The sequence below is a fragment of the Oncorhynchus mykiss genome, chromosome 2 (assembly GCF_057628025.1).
Source record: "Oncorhynchus mykiss isolate SJ-2025 chromosome 2, ASM5762802v1, whole genome shotgun sequence".
Taxonomy (NCBI): domain Eukaryota; kingdom Metazoa; phylum Chordata; class Actinopteri; order Salmoniformes; family Salmonidae; genus Oncorhynchus; species Oncorhynchus mykiss.
In genome coordinates this window covers 36936293-36958880 of record NC_143023.1, presented here as the reverse complement: position 1 = coordinate 36958880, position 22588 = coordinate 36936293, and the positions used below count along the sequence as shown (strand labels likewise).

The 22588-nt window shown below is 42.3% G+C and overlaps 1 protein-coding gene across 1 annotated transcript in view; it reads right to left on the bottom strand.

The window, feature by feature from the left end:
* Positions 1-3593: 3593 nt before the first annotated feature.
* gnl2 (guanine nucleotide binding protein-like 2 (nucleolar)) overlaps positions 3594-22588 on the bottom strand; it is a 29538-nt gene continuing 10543 nt past the window's right edge. The window contains exons 5-16 of the mRNA XM_021561508.3: positions 21312-21496; positions 20935-21001; positions 19645-19803; positions 14338-14451; positions 13450-13578; positions 9256-9360; positions 8295-8453; positions 7514-7621; positions 6459-6961; positions 5990-6066; positions 4416-4498; positions 3594-4258 (exon numbers count right to left, since the gene is read on the bottom strand). Of these exons, the coding sequence (XP_021417183.1) occupies positions 4115-4258; positions 4416-4498; positions 5990-6066; positions 6459-6961; positions 7514-7621; positions 8295-8453; positions 9256-9360; positions 13450-13578; positions 14338-14451; positions 19645-19803; positions 20935-21001; positions 21312-21496 (1833 nt within the window). The 3' untranslated portion in view covers positions 3594-4114. The remainder of the gene's footprint in view (positions 4259-4415; positions 4499-5989; positions 6067-6458; positions 6962-7513; positions 7622-8294; positions 8454-9255; positions 9361-13449; positions 13579-14337; positions 14452-19644; positions 19804-20934; positions 21002-21311; positions 21497-22588) is intronic.

Sequence of the window (22588 nt, the reverse complement as noted above, 5' to 3'; positions counted from 1 at the left end):
GCCATGGTAAAAAAAAATTAACAAATGAGTTATCAATTCACATTTCAACAACACATACATACATTCATTGAGACATTACTTGCTACAACAAACCACGTTTTTTTGTAGTAATCAAAGTATCACAATGATTCCTCCAGCTGATTCTCTGCTGAAATATGACAACCCAGTCTTGGTGAGCAGAAACATAAAATAAGTCACCAAAGGTAGAGTGAAGTTAACAAAACGTGTTTAATGCTGGCTGCGAGCGTTACTTACAGTAGCTCCAGGTAGCTAAATGTATCCATATAGTGGTATCTAACATACATTATTACATCCACAGGCATTATTTTGAAATCAATATCATGCCAATGTTCCTAGTGAGTGGTGAGAGATGTCAAACAATTGTCTTTGCTTTTTTTCAACATCAAATTGGCTGAAGATGGATATTCTTCTAATCTCAATGAGTACTGCAAATTCAACAACCTGCCATGACTGGACCTGTGTCACCTCCACCCAAACCCAAGACCCCCTCAGCCAATGCCAACAAACCGAGGAGATCCTCAATGCCATCCTACCACCCCGGTATGACATGACACGCACACATCTTTAACACCCTTCTCCCTATTTTTTCCCCCTTAGGGAAATTAACCAATATTCCCGGTTTTGTAAAACCTGAAATCGGGCAACCCTGTGTTAATCTAAGCTGTACCACTGTTACAGGGAATGTATGGAGACCAACCAGCTGTGGGTGCAGCAGGTGTCTAGCACGCTGTGTACCCACATGGATGTAGTGCACCTATAGAATCAGCTGGACCTGAAGCTGCAGCAGACAGGCCAGGGAGACTGGCATCTGCCCAGTCCTCAGGGAGCTCTACTCCCAGTGCTTCGGTAAGGAGAGAGAGGAAGGAAAGATGAGGTGCATGGATGGTAGTAATATTGGAAAAGTGTGTTGGATACAAATTCTAAAGCCGGGCCAGTTTCCAAGAGGACCTAGATTAGGCTAGCATAAACCTGGTTCTGAACTAAAAGGCAATTTCAGTGGGTTTAATCTGTGTCTGAGTTGATCTGATTGGTTAAAATATCAAATTAGTGAAAACAAATAACAGAATTAGGCTGCCTGTCGAAACCCAGCCCATGACGTCAGAGAACTCTCATCTTTTAGCACTTCATCAGATAAAGATAATGCTATGCCATTGAATGATTAAAAACCTTTATTACCCCAAAGTGAATTTGATTTGCATCTACTTGTGTAGATCTCCGATGTGTAGAACAAGAAGCGGGACCTAGAGAGACAGGTTAACGAGCAGAAGGCCAAGACTGAGGCCATTGAGAAGAGGGAGACAGAAGGCAGGTGGAGAAGAAACACACAGAGGAGATTTAGTTCCTGAAGAGAACCAACCAGCAGCTCAAGGTAAAGGCGCCCAGTCACCATCCCTGTGCAGTCTTGCCAACTCCTATGGGCATTGTCGCGCCAAATAAGGCAGGATTTTCCTAACTCCTAGAAAGTTTTTGGAATGAAATCAATCAATTTATGTAATTTAAAATATACTTAACAAAAATAAACGCAACATCAAGTGTTGGTACCAGCTGAAATAAATTATCCCAGAAACTTTCCACACACAAAAAGCTTATTTCTCAATGTTGTGCACAAATTTGTTTACATCCCTGTTAGTGCGCATTTCTCCTTTGCCAAGATAATCCATCCATCTGATAGGTGTGACATATCAAAAAGATGATTAAACAGCATCATTGCACAGGTGCACCTTGTGCTGGGGGCAATAAAACAAACTCTAAAATGTGCAGTTTTGTCACACAACACAATGTCACAAATGTCAACATTTTTGAGAGAATGTGCAATTGGCATGCTGACTGCAAGAATGTCCACCAGAGCTGTTGCCAAAGAATTTAAAGTAGATTGCTCTACCATAAGCTACCTCCGTCATTTTAGAGAATTTGGCAGTACGTCCAACCGGCCTCACAACTGCAGACCACGTGTAACCACGCCAGCCCAGGACATCCACATTCGGCTTCTTCACCTGCAGGATCTTCTGAAACCAGCAAACCAGACAGCTTATGAAACTGTGGGTTTGCACAACTGAAGAATTTTTGCACAAACGGTCAGCTTATCTGCATGCTTGTTGTCCTTACCAGGGTCTTGACCTGACTGCAGTTCAGCGTCGTAACGAACTTCAGTGGGCAAATGCTCACCTTTGATGGGCACTGGCACGCTGAAGAAGGGTGCGCTTCACAGATGAATCCCTGTTTCAACTGTATCTGTGACGAACAGATGCATATGTTTTCCCAGTCATGTGAAATCCATAGATTAGGGCCTAATGAATTTATTTGAATTGACGGATTTCGTTATATGGACTATAACTCAGTAAATATTTTAAATTGTTACATATTGCGTTTATACTTTCGTTCAGTGCCTTCAGGAAGTATTCAGAACCCTTGACTTTCCATTTTATTAGGTTACAACTTTATTCTAAAATATTTATTTCCCATCAATCTACACACAATACCCCATAATGACAAAGAAAACAGGTTTTTAGAAATGTTTGCTAATTTATATTAAAAAAAACATTTACATAAGTATTCAGGCCCCTTACTCAGTACTTTGTTGCAGCACCTTTGGCAGTGATTACAGCCTTGAGTCTTCTTGGTTGACACCACAAGCTTGGCACACCTGTATTTGGAGTTTCTCCCATTCTTCTCTGCAGATCCTCTCAAGCTGTCTCAGGTTTGATGGGGACCGTTGCTGCACAGCTGTTTTCAGGTCTCTCCAGAGATGTTCGATCAGGTTCAAGTCTGGCCCCTCAAGGACATTGAGTCTTGTTTGGCATTCGCCAAACCCAGGTTTGTCTGTTGAAGCGTGATTCAACACTCCAGAGAACACGTTTCCACTGCTCGAGAGTCCAATGGTGGCGAGCTTTACACCACTCCAGCCAACGCTTGGCACTGTTTGTGTGCGGCTGCTCGGCCATGGAAAACCCATTTTATGAAGCTCCCGACGAACAGTACTTGTGCTGACATTGCTTCCAGAGGCAGTTTGGAACTCGATAGGGAGTTCCAAACTACACGTGTCAGCCCCGTTCTGTGAGCTTGTATCCTACCACTTAGCGGCTGAGCCGTTGTTGCTCCTAGACGTTTCCACTTCACAATAACCACACTTACAGTTGGCCGTGGCAACTCTAGCAGGGCAGAAATTTGACAAACTGATTTCTTGGAAAGGTGGCATCCTATGACAGTGCCACATTGAAAGTCACTGAGCTCTGCCAGTAGAATGCCCTTACTGAAATGTTTGTATGGAGATTGCATGGCTGCGTACTCAAATTTATACACCTGTCAGCAACAGGTATGGCTGAATACACTCATTTGAAGGGGTGTCCACATACTTGTGTGTATATTTGATAGATATTTAACATTTCAATTTCTTCTCCTTTACAGGCCCAGCTGGAAGGGTTCATTGCCCCAAAAAAGTGACCCCTTCATTCCACAAGTGATCTATAACTGGCAGATTTCAGATCGTCCAACACAGCATTATGTAATAAGTCTACTTCCTAACCATAAAGCCTTGCATTACTATAGCGGAATAAATAAAACAATTCTAATAATTTGTTCATATTCTTTATTTTATGGTATGACATGTATATTTGGAGAAAAATTGTGTCACTGTTTTTTTTCCAAAAGTGCTGTACATAACCTGGGTGCCAGTGTGTTTCTGCTCTCTAGCCAACCCCTTATGGAATTGTCATGCCAAATTTGACAGTTCCATGAGGAGTTAGCAAAATAATGAAAACAGACTGGCATCCAGGCTATGCAGTACAAATGTACTTTTTTTGGATGACAGACTCATCCTTTCACTTCGCAGTGAAACTCCTTATGAGTTTAAGTAATAGTTTGATGCAACATTGATCGTTGTCACTTCGTTGAAGGTCACTCAGGATTAGGTTAAGGCGTCAAGCGATTAGGTTCATCAAAATCTAATTCACTCAATGCAACCTAACCCAAATCACTTTCCATCAAGATGCCAAGGGTAGGTACCAAGACAACTTAAAACAAGTCATTACAATGACAGGGTCATTAAAATAAATATTTATTAGAAATGACCCAATTTGGTGTCTCGAACCCCAGACTAGCGCTTCGATCTCTTGGCTTTCTTGCCCTCGCTGGGCGCCGTAGGCATCTTTCTGTTCTTGTTCTTGTTCTTGACGTTGTGTGTTTCGTAATAGCGCGTTCCAACTTTCTTCACCTTCTGAGCACGATCCGCTGCTCTCCTCTGCAGAGGGGGGGGGACAAATGAGGGAGATTTAAGCTTAAGGAGGAACAGGGCCGTCATTCCATTAACAATAGCGGTAGGGGAGTGGCTTTCCACTCCAGTCAAGATGGATGGGCCTGTTTGATGTCAAACAGCAGGATAAGTGAACATGCAGTACCTGCTTGGATGTTAAACTTCTGTGTGGACGCGTGGGCTCCTCTGCCGCCTCGGTTTTCCTCTTCTTGCCGACCTGTATTACGGCTGAGGAACAAAAAGGTTGGCAAGTAAGTGGATGACCCGTAGGCATGGAATTACTAAAACAGTTAATAGGACATTCCCATTGGGGCGGCAGGCAGCCTAGTGGTTAGAGCATTGGGCCAGTAACCAAAAGGATCGAATCCCCGAGCTGACATGGTAAAAATCTGTCGTTCTGCCCCTGAGCAAGGCAGTTAACCCATTGTTCCCCGGGCACCGAAGACGTGGATTTCAATTTAAGGCAGCCCCCCGTACCTCTCTGATTTAGAGGCATTGGGTTAAATGTATAAGACATTTCAGTTAACCTGTTGAGTGTAGGGGGCATTATTTTGATGTTTGGATGAAAAAAGTACCCAAATGAAACTGCCTATTTCTCAGGCCCAGAAACTAGAATATGCATATAATTGTCAGATTAGGATTGAAAACACAAAAGTTTCCAAAACTGTCAAAATATTGTCTGTGAGTATAACATTGACATGTTTCTACGAACTTCACGGATACTATTTGGAATTTGTCTGCCCCGTCGTGACCTGCACAAGCCTGGATTTCTGAACAAAACGCACCAACCAAATGGAGGTATTTTGGATATAAAAATAATCTTTATCGAACAAAAGAAACACTCATTGTGTAACTGGGAGTCTCGTGAGTGCAAACATGCGAAGATCAAAGGTAAGCGATTCATTTTATTGCTTTTCTGACTTGCGTGACCAATCTACTTTGCTGCTAGCTGTTTGTAATGTTTTGTCTGCTGAGAGAGATGTCCTAACAAACACTTGGATAGCTTTTGCTGAAAAGCTTTTTTGAAATCTGACATGCCAGGTGGGTTAACAACAAGCTAAGCTGTGTTTTGCTATATTGCACATGTGATTTCATGAAAATTAAATATTTTTAGTAATTTAATTTGAATTTGGCGCTCTGCAATTCAGCGGATGTTGAAGAAAATGATCCCGCTAAAGGGATCGGTGCGCCAAGAAGTTAAGGGCATTCAGTTGTACAACTGACTAGGTATCCCCCTTTATATGGTTCGATTGCTTGTTTGGTGGTCAGTTTAACAGTGGTCTTTGGCCAAATACCTACTCTAGTTATACATTTTATCTGCTGCCATCCATGAAGACTTGTGTAAAGGAAGGTGCATATTTTGCGAGAAGGCCCTTTTATTCTTTGATGGAATACATTTCATGGGAAAATACAGTCATGGGAAAATAAATCCCATGACTGACACTAAAGTTGATCTCAGATCGAATGTCTGGAGAGAAGTTAATCTCCCCTTTCATGTAACAAAAAAGTAATGACCATCATGCTTTTAGGGTAAAGAGGATCATTTTGTAAATGTATTAAACTGCAAGTTTGACCAATTCCAGTCCTTTTCAATTGGAAATATATAGATTTTTTAATCCATACGACAGAAATCCGTCAGTGACAGAACTTTAACCCCTGCATTTGGGATGTCAGCTAAAAGGAAGGAAAATCACAAATAAATTGAAATTAAGTTGTTACCTTTAGGTTGTGGGTTATTCCCCGCCTGCTTCTCTTTCATGTCTGTGAGCACTTTGTCAGAAAGTGCCTTCGGAATCCTGTACAAAAAAAAAAGAAAAGTAGAGACGTCACATAACCTCATTACTCCCTACACATCCAGACGGTTTAGTCCAGTTGTTATTCGCTGAGCCGACAATGGAAAGCAAATTGGCCGCAGACGACTCTTATTTGACGCTGCCAATCCTGTTTCACCTCAAAGGACCCAGGCACCCTTCATCTCCCTCTATGGCTTCGTCCCAAATGGCATCCTATTTCCTGCATAGAGCACTACTTTTGTAGTACACTATATAGGGAATAGGGTGCCACTTGGGACAGAGCTATGTCTGTCTTTTGGACAAGCTCTGGGGTTGATGGGAGCTTAATTAAGCACATATTCAAAACAAGACTGAAACGATAAGTGGTGGGGAGAACTGAGAAGAATAAGACAAACCGGATGGCGGAGAAGCGCTTGAGTCTGGCCCGGTCCAGGAACTGCTTGTACTTCGCAATCTTCCCGTCCAGCTCGCGGATCGTCTCACGAGAACTCTTTTTTTCCTCCACCTTGGCAGGCTGACCGGCTGGGGTGGTGGCAGCGGCCTCAGCGTCACCGGCTGCTGTCTCCCCATCCCCCTTCTCTTCATCTCCATTTTCCTCTTCCTCGCTATCCTTCTCCACGTCCGAGCCGGACAGGTCAGAGAAAGCGAGGTCGTCTGTCTGCACGGGTGCCAGGTCTTCGTCGTTGAACTCGGGCGCCACGTTGATCTTGCCGAAATTCTGCCGGACATTGGAGAGGATCTTCTGCACCTGCTCATGTTTGTGTTTCTGCTGTTGCTGGGCCTCCTGCTCGGCCGACACTGCAGCCACCATCTCCTTGCACTGCTCCTCTGTTGCTCCTTCTTCCTGTACACACTCTGTAGCTTCTGGTGCCCCCTCCACTGGCAGTTTATCCTTGCCCTGAAAACAACACACCAGTCAGTACAGTTTTCATAATCATGGCTAGGTTTCGATTCACCTAAAGTGGGCACTTGCAGTTATTCGCGTATGATTTGAAAATGGAAACTACCTTCAGCCAATGCTTACACCAATCCAATTAAATCCACAATGGGGAGTGTATGAAAGTGCACACTTCAGGAGAAAGGTAGAGAATCGGGATGCATGTGTACATTTCAGAGTGGACAATCTTGTTGCTCACCTGAGATGACCACAACGGAAATAAGACTTTGGGTTTTAGCCTCAATCATTTCAATGTATGCATTGTTGTCCGGGCTGGAGCAGCTTTATATCTATTTTTACTTGTCAAATAAATCAAATAAAAAGATAACTTGAGCAAAGAAAGTCAACGTGACCATGCATGCACTCTTGGCAAGTCCTGTGATGATATTTTACATTTAGCCAGAGGGTGGCAGACTATAACTAGAATATGTGCTAACATTGCTGTTGGGAATGTCTCTTTGCATTTGTATGCGAGACAGAGGGTTTTATTCCAGCCGTTCGTCCACCCCTCACCTCATGCTCTTCCTCACAGCCAGGGGGTTTTACGAAGAAGGGGATGCGTCCTCTCTGCCAGTCGTTCAGCACCATTTTGGAGACACAGGTAAGGTCTGGCTCACCCCCCTGCAACAGATCATGCATTAGGGAAACATGAGAAGAAAATAAAGTAGGAATAAATGGAGCATCCTTATACAGACCTTGTGCCACTTGGATTGATGAGTTCCAAATAAGCTTTAGGGTCAAGTGTAGAATTTAAAACAGATTAAAAAAAAGGCCCATACAAAAACAGTGTATGTTTAGGGAAGATCTTTTTTACCACTGACCTATAGCTTCTCAAATACACAAAGATAAATCCTGAACATACACCTTTCAGGACTAATATATATTGTGACACTCAAATTCCATTGACCACAAAGAGTTATAAAGCTTATTCAGACAGATGAAAGATGGTCAGAAATGAAGACAAGCAGCCCAGACAATGTAGCCTGGTGGTCTCAGATCTGTGCTCTGTCTTGCCAATCCCTATGGTCATTAGCATGCCAAACGACAACCACAGGGGTTGGCTATGAAGCACAAACAGATCTGGAGCGACCAACAGCCTACAGTCAATGACCCTGGACTGTGACTCCAGCCCCCTTTGATACACTCCAGGGAGCTGTTAATTAAGTACCAAACAAGAGACAACTGACTGGAACAGGGAGGGACTATCTGGGGTTGTCCAATAAGAAACACTTTTTGTTTTCCATTAAAATGTTTTGCTACGGTGTGCGGCAATTAATATGACCCAGGCCCTGACCTTGAGGAGTTTGCCCATGCGCATCGCCAGTTTCTCCAGGAAGTCTTCTGGGGAGCTCCAGGTGGGGATGCGGTACGTCTTCTGGATGTACTCTGGTTTGGCCCGCTCTAGCACCGCCGGGATATGCTCCTCCGGGTTACGGATCTTCTCCACTTGCACCTGGGAAACAGCAGTGAAGCGTACAATGATACACTTGTTAGGTTAGAAATGGTACAGGTTTAGACATGGAAGTATACAAAATTATCAGTGAGAAAGTTAGACAAATATCATACCCCCAAAACATGCTAACTTCTCACCATTACAATAACAGGGGAGGTTAGCATTTTTGGGAGGGGAGGGGGGTATGCTATTTGTTCGTCTAACTTTCTCACCCATCATTATTCACTATTCATTAAGGACCATCTGTAATCATGGTAGCATCCACATTAATATACAAGTGTTCGGAAACATTCTATTCACCATGAAAGTGACACCAAAATGATACATTATTTACCATTAATTTCTATTGGGCACAAAATAATCTGAAACAAACAGCAAATGCATCCAACAAGTTTGGCGTCACAAGCTTGACGAAATCATTGCATGCTAGGAATATAGGACCAAATACTAAACTTTTGACTATTTTAATACAGAAGTGAATTTGTCCAAATATTTTTGTTCCCCTAAAATGGGGGGGGGGGGGAGACCAGGCACAAAAAGTACATTTCCAAACAGTTTACCCAACATGGATGAAAATACCCTCGAATTAAAGATGACCGTCTGCACTTTAACCATTTAAAATCTAATGTGCTGGAGTACAGAGCCAAAACAAACCATTTTCCACCGTCCCAATACTTTGAACTCATACACACACACACACACACACACATATATAACCCTGCCTACTCAAAATATAATAAATGGTTTTCCACAAAACAAAAACAACCATATAGATTATTGATAGAGAAAAATAATAACATACCACTCCTTTCAACACGATGTCACTCTCGCTATCTTCAGAGGGGTAAACGACACCGGGGCAGTCGATGAGGAAAATGCGTCGCATCAGAGTGATGTACTGCCACACCTGGAAGAAGAGACCGGGCCCAAGATCAGCTAAGTAACAGGATCTAATGATTTTATACTCGGAGCCTGTTCACAACTTTTCATCGGTTTGGGACAATCACATTTAATAATGTAGCAGAAATAAAGACCCTAGTGCATCAACATAAACAAAACAGATCTTAAAAAAAGAGGACAGACCATTCAGAGCGCACCACAGAACTGTCCACATGTACTTTGTCAGCCAAAAAGGTCAGTAGGACTAGCGAACACCAAGAGGACTAGCTTATGTCAATCGACTAACCCCCATAGTACAAAAGTTGAACTATTGTTTTCAGTGCAAGAAATACATATTTCTCAAATGTTCCATTAGCGGGAAAACACCATTTTCAAAAGTGACCACAAATGCGATTATGCATATAATGCTTTTATTAAATCTTGTCTTTACATATACTAAATAAAATGTGAAATTTGTTTTGATTTAGAATGGACCATTACCATGTACCTCTCTCGAAACAGGGGTAGGTGGAAAAAAATACACGTCATCTATGCTTGAATAGCAAATGGAAGACGCTTTCCCCCGTGGTTTATTTTTCATGCCAGCCAGGTAGGCTATACTCCTGTTGCAAAGACAAGCAATGTGCTTAATATTAGGAAAGTTGAGAAATTAATATAGTAGGCCTAGCCTATAGAAAACTGATGGGATTATCTTTTAATAGAAGCGATCACGCTGTTCTCTCACACAATTGCATAGCTTATAGAAATGTTGCGCAACATGAGCTCTCATGAAGTATTTGATTAGATTTTTGATCACATTTGCATCGATATCAGAGTGAATAGAAGGGACAATAGAGTGCTCAGTACCTGGCAGTTTGGCAGGCTACTAATGATCATCAGCAGCATCAGAGCTTGGAGAAGCCTAATTACCGTGACTAAACGGTCACACAGAATTTGACTGCCTTCATGACTCGTGACCGCTCAGTTGTGGGTGAACAGGGAGTACAGGAGCACACACCCAGAGAGCCCCCATGTTGAGGGTCAGAGAGGCAGATGTGTTGTTTTCTACCCTACTACCTGGGGGGGCGACCAGTCAGACGAACTCATGAATACCATTTTTATATGGCAGCGTGCAGTTTGGGGATTGAAGTTCGCTTAGCGCAATTGCTGGAAATCTCCCGGTACAGTAGCCAGCTCCTCTCAAAAGCAGGGAAATAGACCTAACTACACCAAAACTGGGTGGTTGGTCATTTATAGTCTTACAAATCTATACATAGTAATCAATATTTTATACATTTGTTAATTTCAATAATCATATGAAATGAGTTTCTATCCACTTCCTCATTCTCTGACCAGTTGTTGCATAGAGATCGCAATGTTGTATTGGTCTCAATGGCGCTGCCTGTGTGCTTACAGACGCCATAATGGGACAGAAAACATTACTAGCTCTATAAATCTCTATGCAACAACGGGGACATAATGAGGAAGTGGATAGAATCTCATTTCTTATGATTATCAGTGAAAGGAACTATATTTTTTAAATCCATGCTAGTTAAGGATACTATAGTTATCACGTTTCACATTGAATTTTGTAACTACAAAAAGGTAAGACAGTTGAATTTTAATTCTGGTGCCACTCTGCACATATGCTTGTTAGCTAGCTAGCTCTGGTCTAGCTCTCAAACTATAGGCGGCATTGTGTGTACTGTAATGGAACAGCGTCATGATTAAGGGCTAGCTCTGGTCCAACGTTAGTTAAGCCAAATCTCTGAAATTCAAAGACATTCAAAGTTCCTTCATAGAAGCCACTCCTCTGTGGGTATACTTCTGTAGGCCTAATTCAGATAATGCATGTCATAAGAACAAGATTCCCAATTTCAGTCACATACCGCACCCTACACTACACTTGTCTGTCCAATGCATGTGCATAGCCTGCCTGCTCCATAGCAAGCGGTTCTATCCATTGGTGAAGTCATTTAATGTTGAGGTAAATGGAAAAAAAGTATTGATTTCAGAGGTTTGAAAAGGAACGAAACAACTGGAAAATAATTTCAGTTCCAACCCCTGGTAAGAAGGTCTATTCCCCTGCTTTTGAGAGGAGCTGGCTACTGTACTGAGAATCACATTTCTTTTTCTCTTCTGCCTGAAAACCAATACTCATATCCCAATTTGGACGACGGAAGGAAATATTTGACAAGCTTTTTTTTTTTTTATACACAGAAACACATTGCACATCGATTCAAACAACCGGGGCGAGAGAGAGCGAGGAGGGCCAGCCCAATGCTGAACAACCTTGTTTGGCCACAGACAAAGGCAGACAGACAGACGCTAGCAGCCTCTGGCAAGAGCCACCTTGCATTGGGCGATAAACTCTTGCTGGTTACACGCCGATCTGATAGATCCCAAAGGGGAGAGAAAAAAACTGATCTTTTTTGCACGCTCACAGCTCTGGCAACAGACGGCCAACTCCGATAGTATGACCCTCAGTGGGGTTTCCAGACCTCCAGATCCACCGTTTGGTTCCAAACAGGATAAACGGGTCCAGAGAGAGGAAATGAAGGATGAGGGTTATTGTTTTTCTTGCTTTTTGGCCACGTCTCTGCCAGGTATCAGACGTACACTACCGTTCAAAAGTTTGGGGTCACTTAGAAATGTTCTTGTTTTTGAAAGTAAAGCAAATGATTTGTCCATTAAAATAACATCAAATTGATCAGAAATACAATGTAGACATGTATGAAACTCAGTCTATTCTTGTTCTGAGAAATGAAGGCTATTCCATGCGATAAATTGCCAAGAAACTGAAGATCTTGTACAACACTGTCTACTACTCCCTTCACAGAACAGATCTGGCTCTAACCAAAATATAAAGAGGAGTGGGAGGCCCTGGTGCACAACTGAGCAAGAGGACAAGTACATTAGAGTGTCTAGTTTGAGAAACAGACGCCTCACAAGTCCTCAACTGGCAGCTTTATTAAAACACCAGTCTCAATGTCAACAGTGAAGAGGTGACTCCGGGATGCTGGCCTTCTAGGCAGAGTTGCAAAGAAAAAGCCATATCTCAGACTGGCCAATAAAAAGAAAAAGATGGGCAAAAGAACATAGACACTAGACAGGGGAAGATTGGAAAAAAGTGTTACGGACAGACAAATCTAAGTTTGAAGTGTTCGGCTCACAAAGAAGAACATTCGTGAGAGGCAGAAAAAATGAAAAGATTCTGGAGGAGTGCTTGACGCCATCTGTCAAGCATGGTGGAGGCAATGTGATGCTCTGGGGTGCTTTGGTGGTGGTAAAGTGGGAGCTTTGTACAGGTTATCTTGAAGAAGGGAGGCTATCACTCCATTTTGCAACGCCATTCCATACCCTGTTGATGGCGTTTAATTGGAGCCAATTTCCTACAACAGCACCAAACTATGCAATAACTATTTAGGAAAGAAGCAGTCAGCTGGTATTCTGTCTATAATGGAGTGGCCAGCACAGTCACCGCATCTCAACCCTATTGTTGTGGGAGCAGCTTGACTGTGTGGTACGTAAGATATGCCCATCAAGCCAGTCCAACTTGTGTGAGGTGGTTCAGGAAGCACGGGGTGAAATCTCTTCAGATTACCTCAACAAAACTGACAACTAGAATGCCAAAAGGTGGTCTGCAAGGCTGTAATTGCTGAAAATTGAGGATTCTTTGACGAAAGCAAAGTTTGAAGGACACAATTATTATTTATAACCTTGTCAACGTCTTGACTATATTTCCAATTAATTTGACAAACTCATTTCATGTATGCTTTCATGGAAAACTAAAACATTTCTAAGTGACCCCAAACTTTTGAACGATAGTGTATATAGTCGAGGCGAAGGGTTTAAATACATACACTTCAGCACATCGTCGGGAAGTTACTTAGGCTATGAGTAGCACATTGATACACAAACAGTGCTGCCTGCAACATCCCATTTTGTGTGCTCTCTTAGCAATCAAGGGAATAGCGTGAGATTGTACCCCCTGCATTGGCCTCTATTGAGATTACATGGACATATGTCATTTGCTCATGACACCTCCGGTATCAATATGGGCTTATGTTCAAGTGTTTTTATTTTGAAGGTATTCTTGAGGGGAATGATACCATACCTTAGTCTCACCGGCGAGGGGTGCCACGTTGCAGACCTTCTTGGAGCGTAGAGTGTTGATGACAGAGCTCTTTCCCACGTTGGGGTAGCCAATGAATCCAACGCTGATCTGTTTCTTGTCTGTGTGGAGCTGAAGAGGCAAAACAAGTTAAAATAGCAGTTTCCTGAACAATAGTCTAAACTTACCCTGTCTTCAATTCCGGAGAGCCACAACTCTAGAAAGCACTTCGACAGAGGCCAATACTAATAAAACTTATGACCATGTAATCTAAAAAAGCTTGTTTTCACCAGAGAAAAATAGCTACTGGAAGCAGATAAGTCTACACCATGGATGAAAAATCTGTCAAAACCAAGAGGTAGGTATAAATATTAGTCTCTCCACTTTGTCCTGAAAGGTCAATTCTAACAGCCATTTATTTTAACTGTTTCTTTGCCTCGTTATCTCTCTGACATGTCTGTGAGCCGAGGCCAACAACTTAAACCGCTGGAGTGGGGCAAATGCCTAAAGAACCTCAGTTCACACACACACACACACACACACACAGAGATCATGGAAACCTTAGTATGTTTTCTACTCAACACGGTTATCTTAACCCAACAGGGAAAGTGTCAGCGATATACCTTTCAACTTTATTTATGTTAACTAAGCCTCCTCTGAGCATCCAAGGCCCTGTTTTATGGCCCGTGCATACCAACAATAGCTCGGCAGCAGATGGGAGAACCTTGTGTGGAGCCGCACGTTCAAAAGGGTGGTTAGAGTAGGGCGCCATGACAAAAGTTGCCCATTTGTACCAACCTCTGCCCCTTAGGGACCTACTTTTGACCAAATGGGGAGTTTAGTTCGGTCCGTGTGGAGTGGGAGACTCATGTGTGAGAAGGTGGTACCTACCTTGCCAAACTGCCTGAGGAGTTGGATGAGGGAGCCCTTGCCGAACGAGTTGGTGAGGCTGGCATGGAAGGCCAGAGTGGGGTACTCTGCGGAGAGCACGGCTACCCAGCGTTTCTGGTTTGAAGACAAAACAGACAGACCTAAGTCAGACAGACATGGACATACATTTACTCCATGTGAAATTGTAAATAGTTTGCCCAGAACGTGTGTCAGTATGAAAGGAAAGTGTATAGATTGTAGCCTACAAACCAGGCGAATGTCAAATCCATCAAATATCCTGCAAGTATGCACAATTCAGTTGGCCATTGAAAAATGTATGTCTAGAAATGTATCATTAGGGTAAGGCATCATCTTCTCTGATGCCGATGGAGTAAATCATATAAATACATAAATTATAAAATAGCACTGGTTTTACTAAAATAGAAAACAGATACATTTCTTAATGTATTATGGTCAGACAAATTACTGTTATCACTGAACAACGTGAAATCTAATTAAAAGATTTGACACCGTTTTTTGCTTGGGTGCCATTATTGCTAGTTAGACTAGCCTAAACCATACTTAAAAGGGAGATGGCAAAGACATGTGTTCTGATTGGTCTGCATTTGTTGTGATTGGATTGCAAATAGAACTTCCTAGTTTATTTTTCACTTAAATTTACTTTTTTTTTTTTAAATCTAACTTCACAGACATGAAAAAAACACCTAAAATATCTATTTTTGATTTTTTTTATTTTTAAAGTCAGACATAACTACAAATCGAGACCTTGGGACATAAGGTTAAGTCATTGCATGTACAGATTCTTTTTACTTGATTTGCTCAGAATGCATGACTTGGATTTGAGACTCGGCCCTTGTGACTTGGCCTCACCTCTGGGCTCGGCCCTAATTGATGTGCTCTCTGTCACCTGGAGCTGTAGGGCGAGGATAACTGATGCTATCTACAGTGCCTTGCGAAAGTATTCGGCCCCCTTGAACTTTGCGACCTTTTGCCACATTTCAAGCTTCAAACATAAAGATATAAAACTGTATTTTTTTGTGAAGAATCAACAACAAGTGGGACACAATCATGAAGTGGAACGACATTTATTGGATATTTCAAACTTTTTTAACATATCAAAAACTGAAAAATTGGGCGTGCAAAATTATTCAGCCCCTTTACTTTCAGTGCAGCAAACTCTCTCCAGAAGTTCAGTGAGGATCTCTGAACGATCCAATGTTGACCTAAATGACTAATGATGATAAATACAATCCACCTGTGTGTAATCAAGTCTCCGTATAAATGCACCTGCACTGTGATAATCTCAGAGGTCCGTTAAAAGCGCAGAGAGCATCATGAAGAACAAGGAACACACCAGGCAGGTCCGAGATACTGTTGTGAAGAAGTTTAAAGCCGGATTTGGATACAAAAAGATTTCCCCAGCAAAAGGTGGCGCTACAAAGTATTAACTTAAGGGGGCTGAATAATTTTGCACGCCCAATTTTTCAGTTTTTGATTTGTTAAAAAAGTTTGAAATATCCAATAAATGTCGTTCCACTTCATGATTGTGTCCCACTTGTTGTTGAAAATAAGTTTTATATCTTTATGTTTGAAGCCTGAAATGTGGCAAAGGGTCGCAAAGTTCAAGGGGGCCGAATACTTTCGCAAGGCACTGTATATATGGGGCGGCAGGGTAGCCTAGTGGTTAGAGCGTTGGGCTAGTAACCGGAAGGTTGTGAGTTCAAACCCCCGAGCTGACAAGGTACAAATCTGTCGTTCTGCCTCTGAACAGGCAGTTAACCCACTGTTCCCAGGCCGTCATTGAAAATAAGAATTTGTTCTTAACTGACTTGCCTGGTTAAATAAAGGTAAAAAAAAAAATAAAAAAAAAAAAAAAAAAAATATATGGATGTTTGATCTGTGTTTTTTTAAACCTTTATTTAACTAGGTTAAGAACAGTTAAGAACAAATTCTTATTTACAATGATAGCCAAACCCGGACAATGCTGGGCCACTTGCACACCGCCCTATTGGACTCCCAAACACAGCCGGTTGTGATACACCCTGGAATCGAACCAGGGTCTGTAGTGATGCTTCTAGCACAGATTCAGTGCCTTGGACCGCTGTGCCACTCGGGAGCCCCCAAAAAATGGTGTCAGAAGTGGGAAGTGAGTCAGAAGTGGTAACTCATCTGTACAGGGTGAACACGGAATTACTCTATGCAAAGGGGTTATTGTCTTCAGGAATTCTGTCTTACTTACAATGGTCTCATACTCCACACAAGCCTTTAAATGCTGTGACATCCTGTTGAGATTGGGCCTTGGTGATCAGGTTACTATAAACTTGGTGTCGTTTGATTGGTCAATTGTAGTTGTTTTTAGGTTGAAAAGGTTACACCTCAGAAGGTATCAATGGAATCAAGGTCTGTTTGCCCTCTTATCCTGTATCCAGTCCACGGAGGAAGGTTGTATGATCAATTCTCATTTCCTAGGCTTCTAGGTCTCTGGCCTAATAGGCATATTTGTTCATGCTTTGTCTTGAAAGCTAAGGTTAAGATCTATAGGCTTGGAATAATGCCTTGTAATGCTTGCAACTTAAGCTTTGTGCCTCATTTTACAAAGCCATTAACTTCTTCGATATAGGGGGCGCTCTTTTAAATTTTTGGATGAAAAACGTTCCCGTTTTAAACAAGATATTTTGTCACGAAAAGATGCTCGACTATGCATATAATTGACAGCTTTGGAAAGAAAACACTGACGTTTCCAAAACTGCAAAGATATTGTCTGTGAGTGCCACAGAACTGATGTTACAGGCGAAACCCGGATAAAAAATAAATCAGGAAGTGCCGCATTTTTTGAAACCGCCTCATTTCAATGACTCCTTATATGGCTGTGGAGGAGCTAGGAGTCAGCTTACGTTTTCCACGTTTTCCCCAAGGTGTCTGCAGCATTGTGATGTATTTGTAGGCATATCATTGGAAGATTGACCATAAGAGACTACATCTACCAGTGGTCGCTTGGTGTCCTCCGTCGCAATTATTGCGTAATCTCCAGCTGCAGTATTTTTCGCTTTGCCTTTGATGAGAAACCAACTGCCAGGAATGATTTTTCATCGAATAGAATTGTGAAAAACACCTTGAGGATTGATTCTAAACAACGTTTGCCATGTTTGTCGATATTATGGAGCTAAAAACTTCGGCGTTGTGTTGACTGCATTTTCGTTTATTTTTCTTAGCCAAACGTGATGAACAAAACGGAGCTATTTCTCTTACACAAATAATCTTTTTGGGAAAAAATGAACATTTGCTATCTAACTGAGAGTCTCATCATTGAAAACATCCGAAGTTCTTCAAAGGTAAATGATTTTATTTGAATGCTTTTCTTGTTTTTTGTGAAAATGTTGCCTGCTGAATGCTAGGCTTAATGCTATGCTAGGCTATCAATACTCTTACACAAATGCTTGTGTAGCTTTGGTTAAAGCATATTTTGAAAATCTGAGATGACAGTGTTGTTAACAAAAGGCTAAGCTTGTGTTTCAATATATTTATTTCATTTCATTTGCGATTTTCATGAATAGGAAACGTTGTGTTATGGTAATGAGCTTGAGGCTATGATTACGCTCCCGGATACGGGATTGCTCGACGCTAGAGGCTAAACACACTTCTATTTAGACATTTCTTGATTGCCTATTACTTTAACTCAAACATAGTCTCATGCATATTGCCATTTATCTTTTGGAGTCATATTTTAATAGTTTAATTGCTTAGTCTTATTATGAGACGTACGGGAGGTGTATATACACAGAACAAAAATATCAACGGAACATGCAACAATTTCAAAGATTTTACTGAGTTACAGTTCCTATAAGGAAATCAGTCATTTTAAATACATTCATTAGGCCCTAATCTATGGATTTCCCACGACTGGGAATACAGATACGCAGCTGCTGGTCACAGATAACTTTTAAAAAAGGTAGGGGAGTGGATCAGAAAAACAGTCCATATCTGGTGTGATCACCATTTTCCTCATGCAGCACGACGCATCTCCTTAGCATAGAGTTGATCAGAATATTGATTGTGGCCTGTAGAATGTTGTTCCACTCCTTTTCAACGGCAGTGAGAAGTTGCTGGATAATGGCGGGAACTGGAACATGCTGTTGTACACGTCGATCCAGAGCATCCCAAAAATTCTCAATCTGGTGAGTATGGAGGCCATGGAAGAACTGAGACATTTTCAGCTTCCAGGAATTGTGTACAGATCCTTGCGACATGGGGCCGTGCATTATCATGCTAAAACATGAGTTGATGGCGGCGGATGAATTCCACGACAACAGACCTCAGGATCTTGTCATGGTATCTCCACACATTCAAATGACCATCAATAAAATACAATTGTGTTCGTTGTCCGTAGCTTATGCCTTGCCAATACCACAACCCCACCACGGGGCACTCTGTTCACAACATTGACATCAGCAAACCGCTCACCCAAACACGCGGTCTGCCATCTGCCTGGTATAATTGAAACCGGGATTCACCCCTGAAGAGCACACTTTTCATTGTGACAGTGGCCATCAAAGGTAAGCATTTGCCCATTGAAGTCAGTTACGACACTGAAAAGCAGTCAGGTCAAGATCCTGGTGACGACGACGAGCACGCAGAGACAGTTTGACAGTTTGTTCAGAAATTCTTTGGTTGTGCAAACCCAGTTTCATCAGCTGTCCGGGTGTCTCAGACGATCCCGCAGTTGAAAAAGCCAGATGTAGAGGTCCTCGGCTGGCGTGGTTACAAGTGGTATGCAGTTGAGGCCAGTTGGATTTACTGCTAAATTCGCAAATGATTTTGGAGGCGGCTTATGGTAGAGAAATTAACATTCAATGCTCTGGCAACAGCTCTGGTGGACATTCCTGCATTCAGCATGCCAATTCATATCTCCCTCAAAACTTGAGACATCTGTAGCATTGTGTGACAAAACTGCACATTTAGAGACAGGCCTTTAACAGTGTACGGACCTTCTTTTTTACTGGCTTTGTATTGTCTCCAGCACAAGGTGCACCTGTGTAATGATCATGTTATTTAATCAGCTTCTAGATATGCGACACCTGTCAGGAGGATGGATTATCTTGGCAAAAAATAAATGCTAACAAGGATGTAAACACATTTGTGCACAAAATTTGAGCGTATGGAACATTTCTGGGCTCTTATTTCAGCTCATGAAACATGGGACCAACACTTTAAATATTGCATTGATATTTTTGTTCAGTGTAATCCTCATATACGATAATTATTACCCCACTACACGTGTATTTGTCTCAGGATAAAGGGGTCTCTTACCGTGACCCAGGTGGGGATGAGGTCGCACTTGTTGAGCACGAAGATCAGGTGCTTCCAAGGCTTCTCCTTCCTCATGTAGGTCTCGATGCTCTGCGAGCGCGTACCCATGGGGTCGCGGGCATCCAGCACCTGTATGATGACGTCTGACGAGTCTATCACCTGCGGGTTAAGGAGTGAGATTGAGAGAGGAAGCAGATTCAGGGTTTGAGAGTTCTTAGTTGATCTAAAATCCCTATACTTCAGGGATGCAAACCGATGAGGGCCCAAAAATGTGCCAGAAAGAGGTTGTTAAAATACCAACTTCATACGATAAAATAGAAAAGGCCAAGGCAGAAAATAGCTGATTTGCTCATATTTAAAGGCCTCAATGTAGGAAGGAGTATAAATGCATAATGATCCTCTTTCCCGCTCACTCATTCACACATCCCTCACACACTCCTCCCAAATGTTAGGCGCCAAACAGAATTTAAGGAACACCAGAAAAATACATTTTTATTCAGATTTAGCTTAGAATTACATTGATTATGCATATGCAGCCTACGTTTGAAGCATCTATCCCTATTCCTTTATCCCTGTGCCAGCAAAATGTGTGCATAACCATGGTACCATGTTGTTAGCTAACATGACTAAACAAGGTTGCTTGTTATCAAACCAAAAACTTGCGGCCCATGAGTAGTATAAAAACAGCCCGTGACATGATTTATAAAATTATATAACATTAGCCCCAATTTGCAGTAAAAAGTGGTTTGGAACTTTATTTTCAGTGATGTAAAGGTATAAGCATGACTGTCACTGTGCTCCATTTTCCCTCTATGGCAGTGACTCTGAGGCTCCATGACAACAAAGCTTAGTCAGACTGGCCTGCTTTAGCCTTACAGCTGAAATGAAAAGATGCATATTCAACCCCATAACTGCCTGCACACCCCAGCTCGCCATCAAGGCTAAATAACATTTTTTTTTTAACTGATAGAGCTGAACAGAAAGAATGGGAGAAAAGCAGCTGAGTAGACTAATGGCTAGTTAGGGGATGCGGAGAGCTGCTCACAGCCATCACACGTGATTTTATTGGATGAAGAGTTCCGTTATGCCATATTGGACATCACGCTCTGAACTTTGATATTCTATTTGTAGGAAGCGCAGGGACGCTTTCTGTCATTAATTTCCATATGAGAAACATACAGTGGCAAGTTCGCATCCCTGATACCTGCACCGTACGCAGTATCTATTAGGAAAGATCAAGGTGAACTACAATAAACATTCCTATATCAATCTGATAGAAAGATGCTGTACCTTGTAGAGTTCTCCCCAAATCCTCTTCGACTGGCCCTTCTTGAAGATCTCCTCACGAGCTTCCTCTCTGTGTGTAGATAACATACAGTTCAACAGGTGCCCACACCCTAACAATAACCACAGACTGGAACTGCTCATGTGGTCCGACATACAGTCAAAACCTAGGCTATATTATCAAAACAAAGAAAATGAAGTATCAATCATGGAATTGGGGTAGTAGTAAATAGAAAATGGTTAGTAGTTATTGGTAGACATTGAATACCTGAAAAAGCACAGTACTGTTTGAAGGCATTGTCACTGTCAGTCAAAGTGACATCAGTGACAGTAGCCAGTGACAGAATTAACAGTGCCAAAGTGACAGGAGCTTCTGCACTTACCTGACCCCGTCGTCCTCGGTGACCAGGTCGCGGTCCTTCTCAGCGCTGTAGGTCTGTGCCGAGACCTCGGCCTGTTCTGCCAGGTCCTTCACGTCTCCCACCATCAGGCTGGGTCGTTTACGCTGCGCCTTGGGCCCGAACGTGGTCTCAAAGCCCTCGGTGTCCAGGATGTGTACCTTAGAGTTCTGCAGAAGATGGTGGCCAGGGGGGGAGATGGGGAGAGATAATTTAGACAAAATTGCTTGACAGACTGCATTGGTTAGATAACAGGAGGAGAAAAAGGGGCTTTTGCAATCTATTTGAGAGGCCATTCTATCACAGCTGCTTCCTGAGAGAAGCAGCAGGAGGGAGACATTCGGAAGACAGACAAGGGGAAGACTTTACGATAGATGTGAAAGACGGATGTGGAAATGTAGGACGATAGACGCAATTACGTCTGTGCTGCACTCTCTTATTATGGTTTTCAATGGGTGTCTGAGCTCTACAACCACAAGTGTCCTCAAAACGTAACGTCTGCAAGTTGTTCAGCTGCCTAACAGACAAACCACAACCCTGGGGGGCTGGAGGAGAGCAGCTCTGTGCTCGCACAACAGATTTATGGCCGCCTGCGTTGTATAGTGTGGCTTTGTAATGGTGCATGCAATGCAAAATAAATGCTTCCACTAAAGCAACAGCTTATTTCTCTCACTGCGAAGAAACAAGCAGAACTAAAACATAACGGCTTGGAGGGGGTTACAGCTGGAACAAAACTCTTGGGTGGAACAGTGGTGGAGAGAAAGAACAGTGATGTAGAATTCCATGTGTGTTCCGTGTGAGGTATATGTTAGGTTATAATTAGTTGGTGCAAACCGCAAAGCTTTATGCGACGGAGCTGGTGGCCATGTTCCAGGGGTTCCACCAATAAACAACGGTGGAGAACACACACAACACACAGAACCCCAAGTACGCAGTGAAACGGTCAATAAACTGCATTGTCTGTGCCAGATCTGATTAGGAGTTAAATTACCCTCCAACACAGCCGTAAAAGGAAGCCTTAGTCCTATTGCAACACGGAGAGAAACAGAAAACAAACAGTTTATGGATCTTGTCAAAAGCAATGATGTTTAAGATTTCAGCTTCACTTTGACTACCCGCCAGGATGTTTTGGAGGTTGTTCTTTCTAAAACTATGCGTCTATCACCTCCCGTTTCCTTCTTCCACCCCTTCTGGTCTTTTTTTGCAGTATTCTATTGCTAACCCTGGCTTTTAAAATTAACAGTAAATGACAACAAAAAATC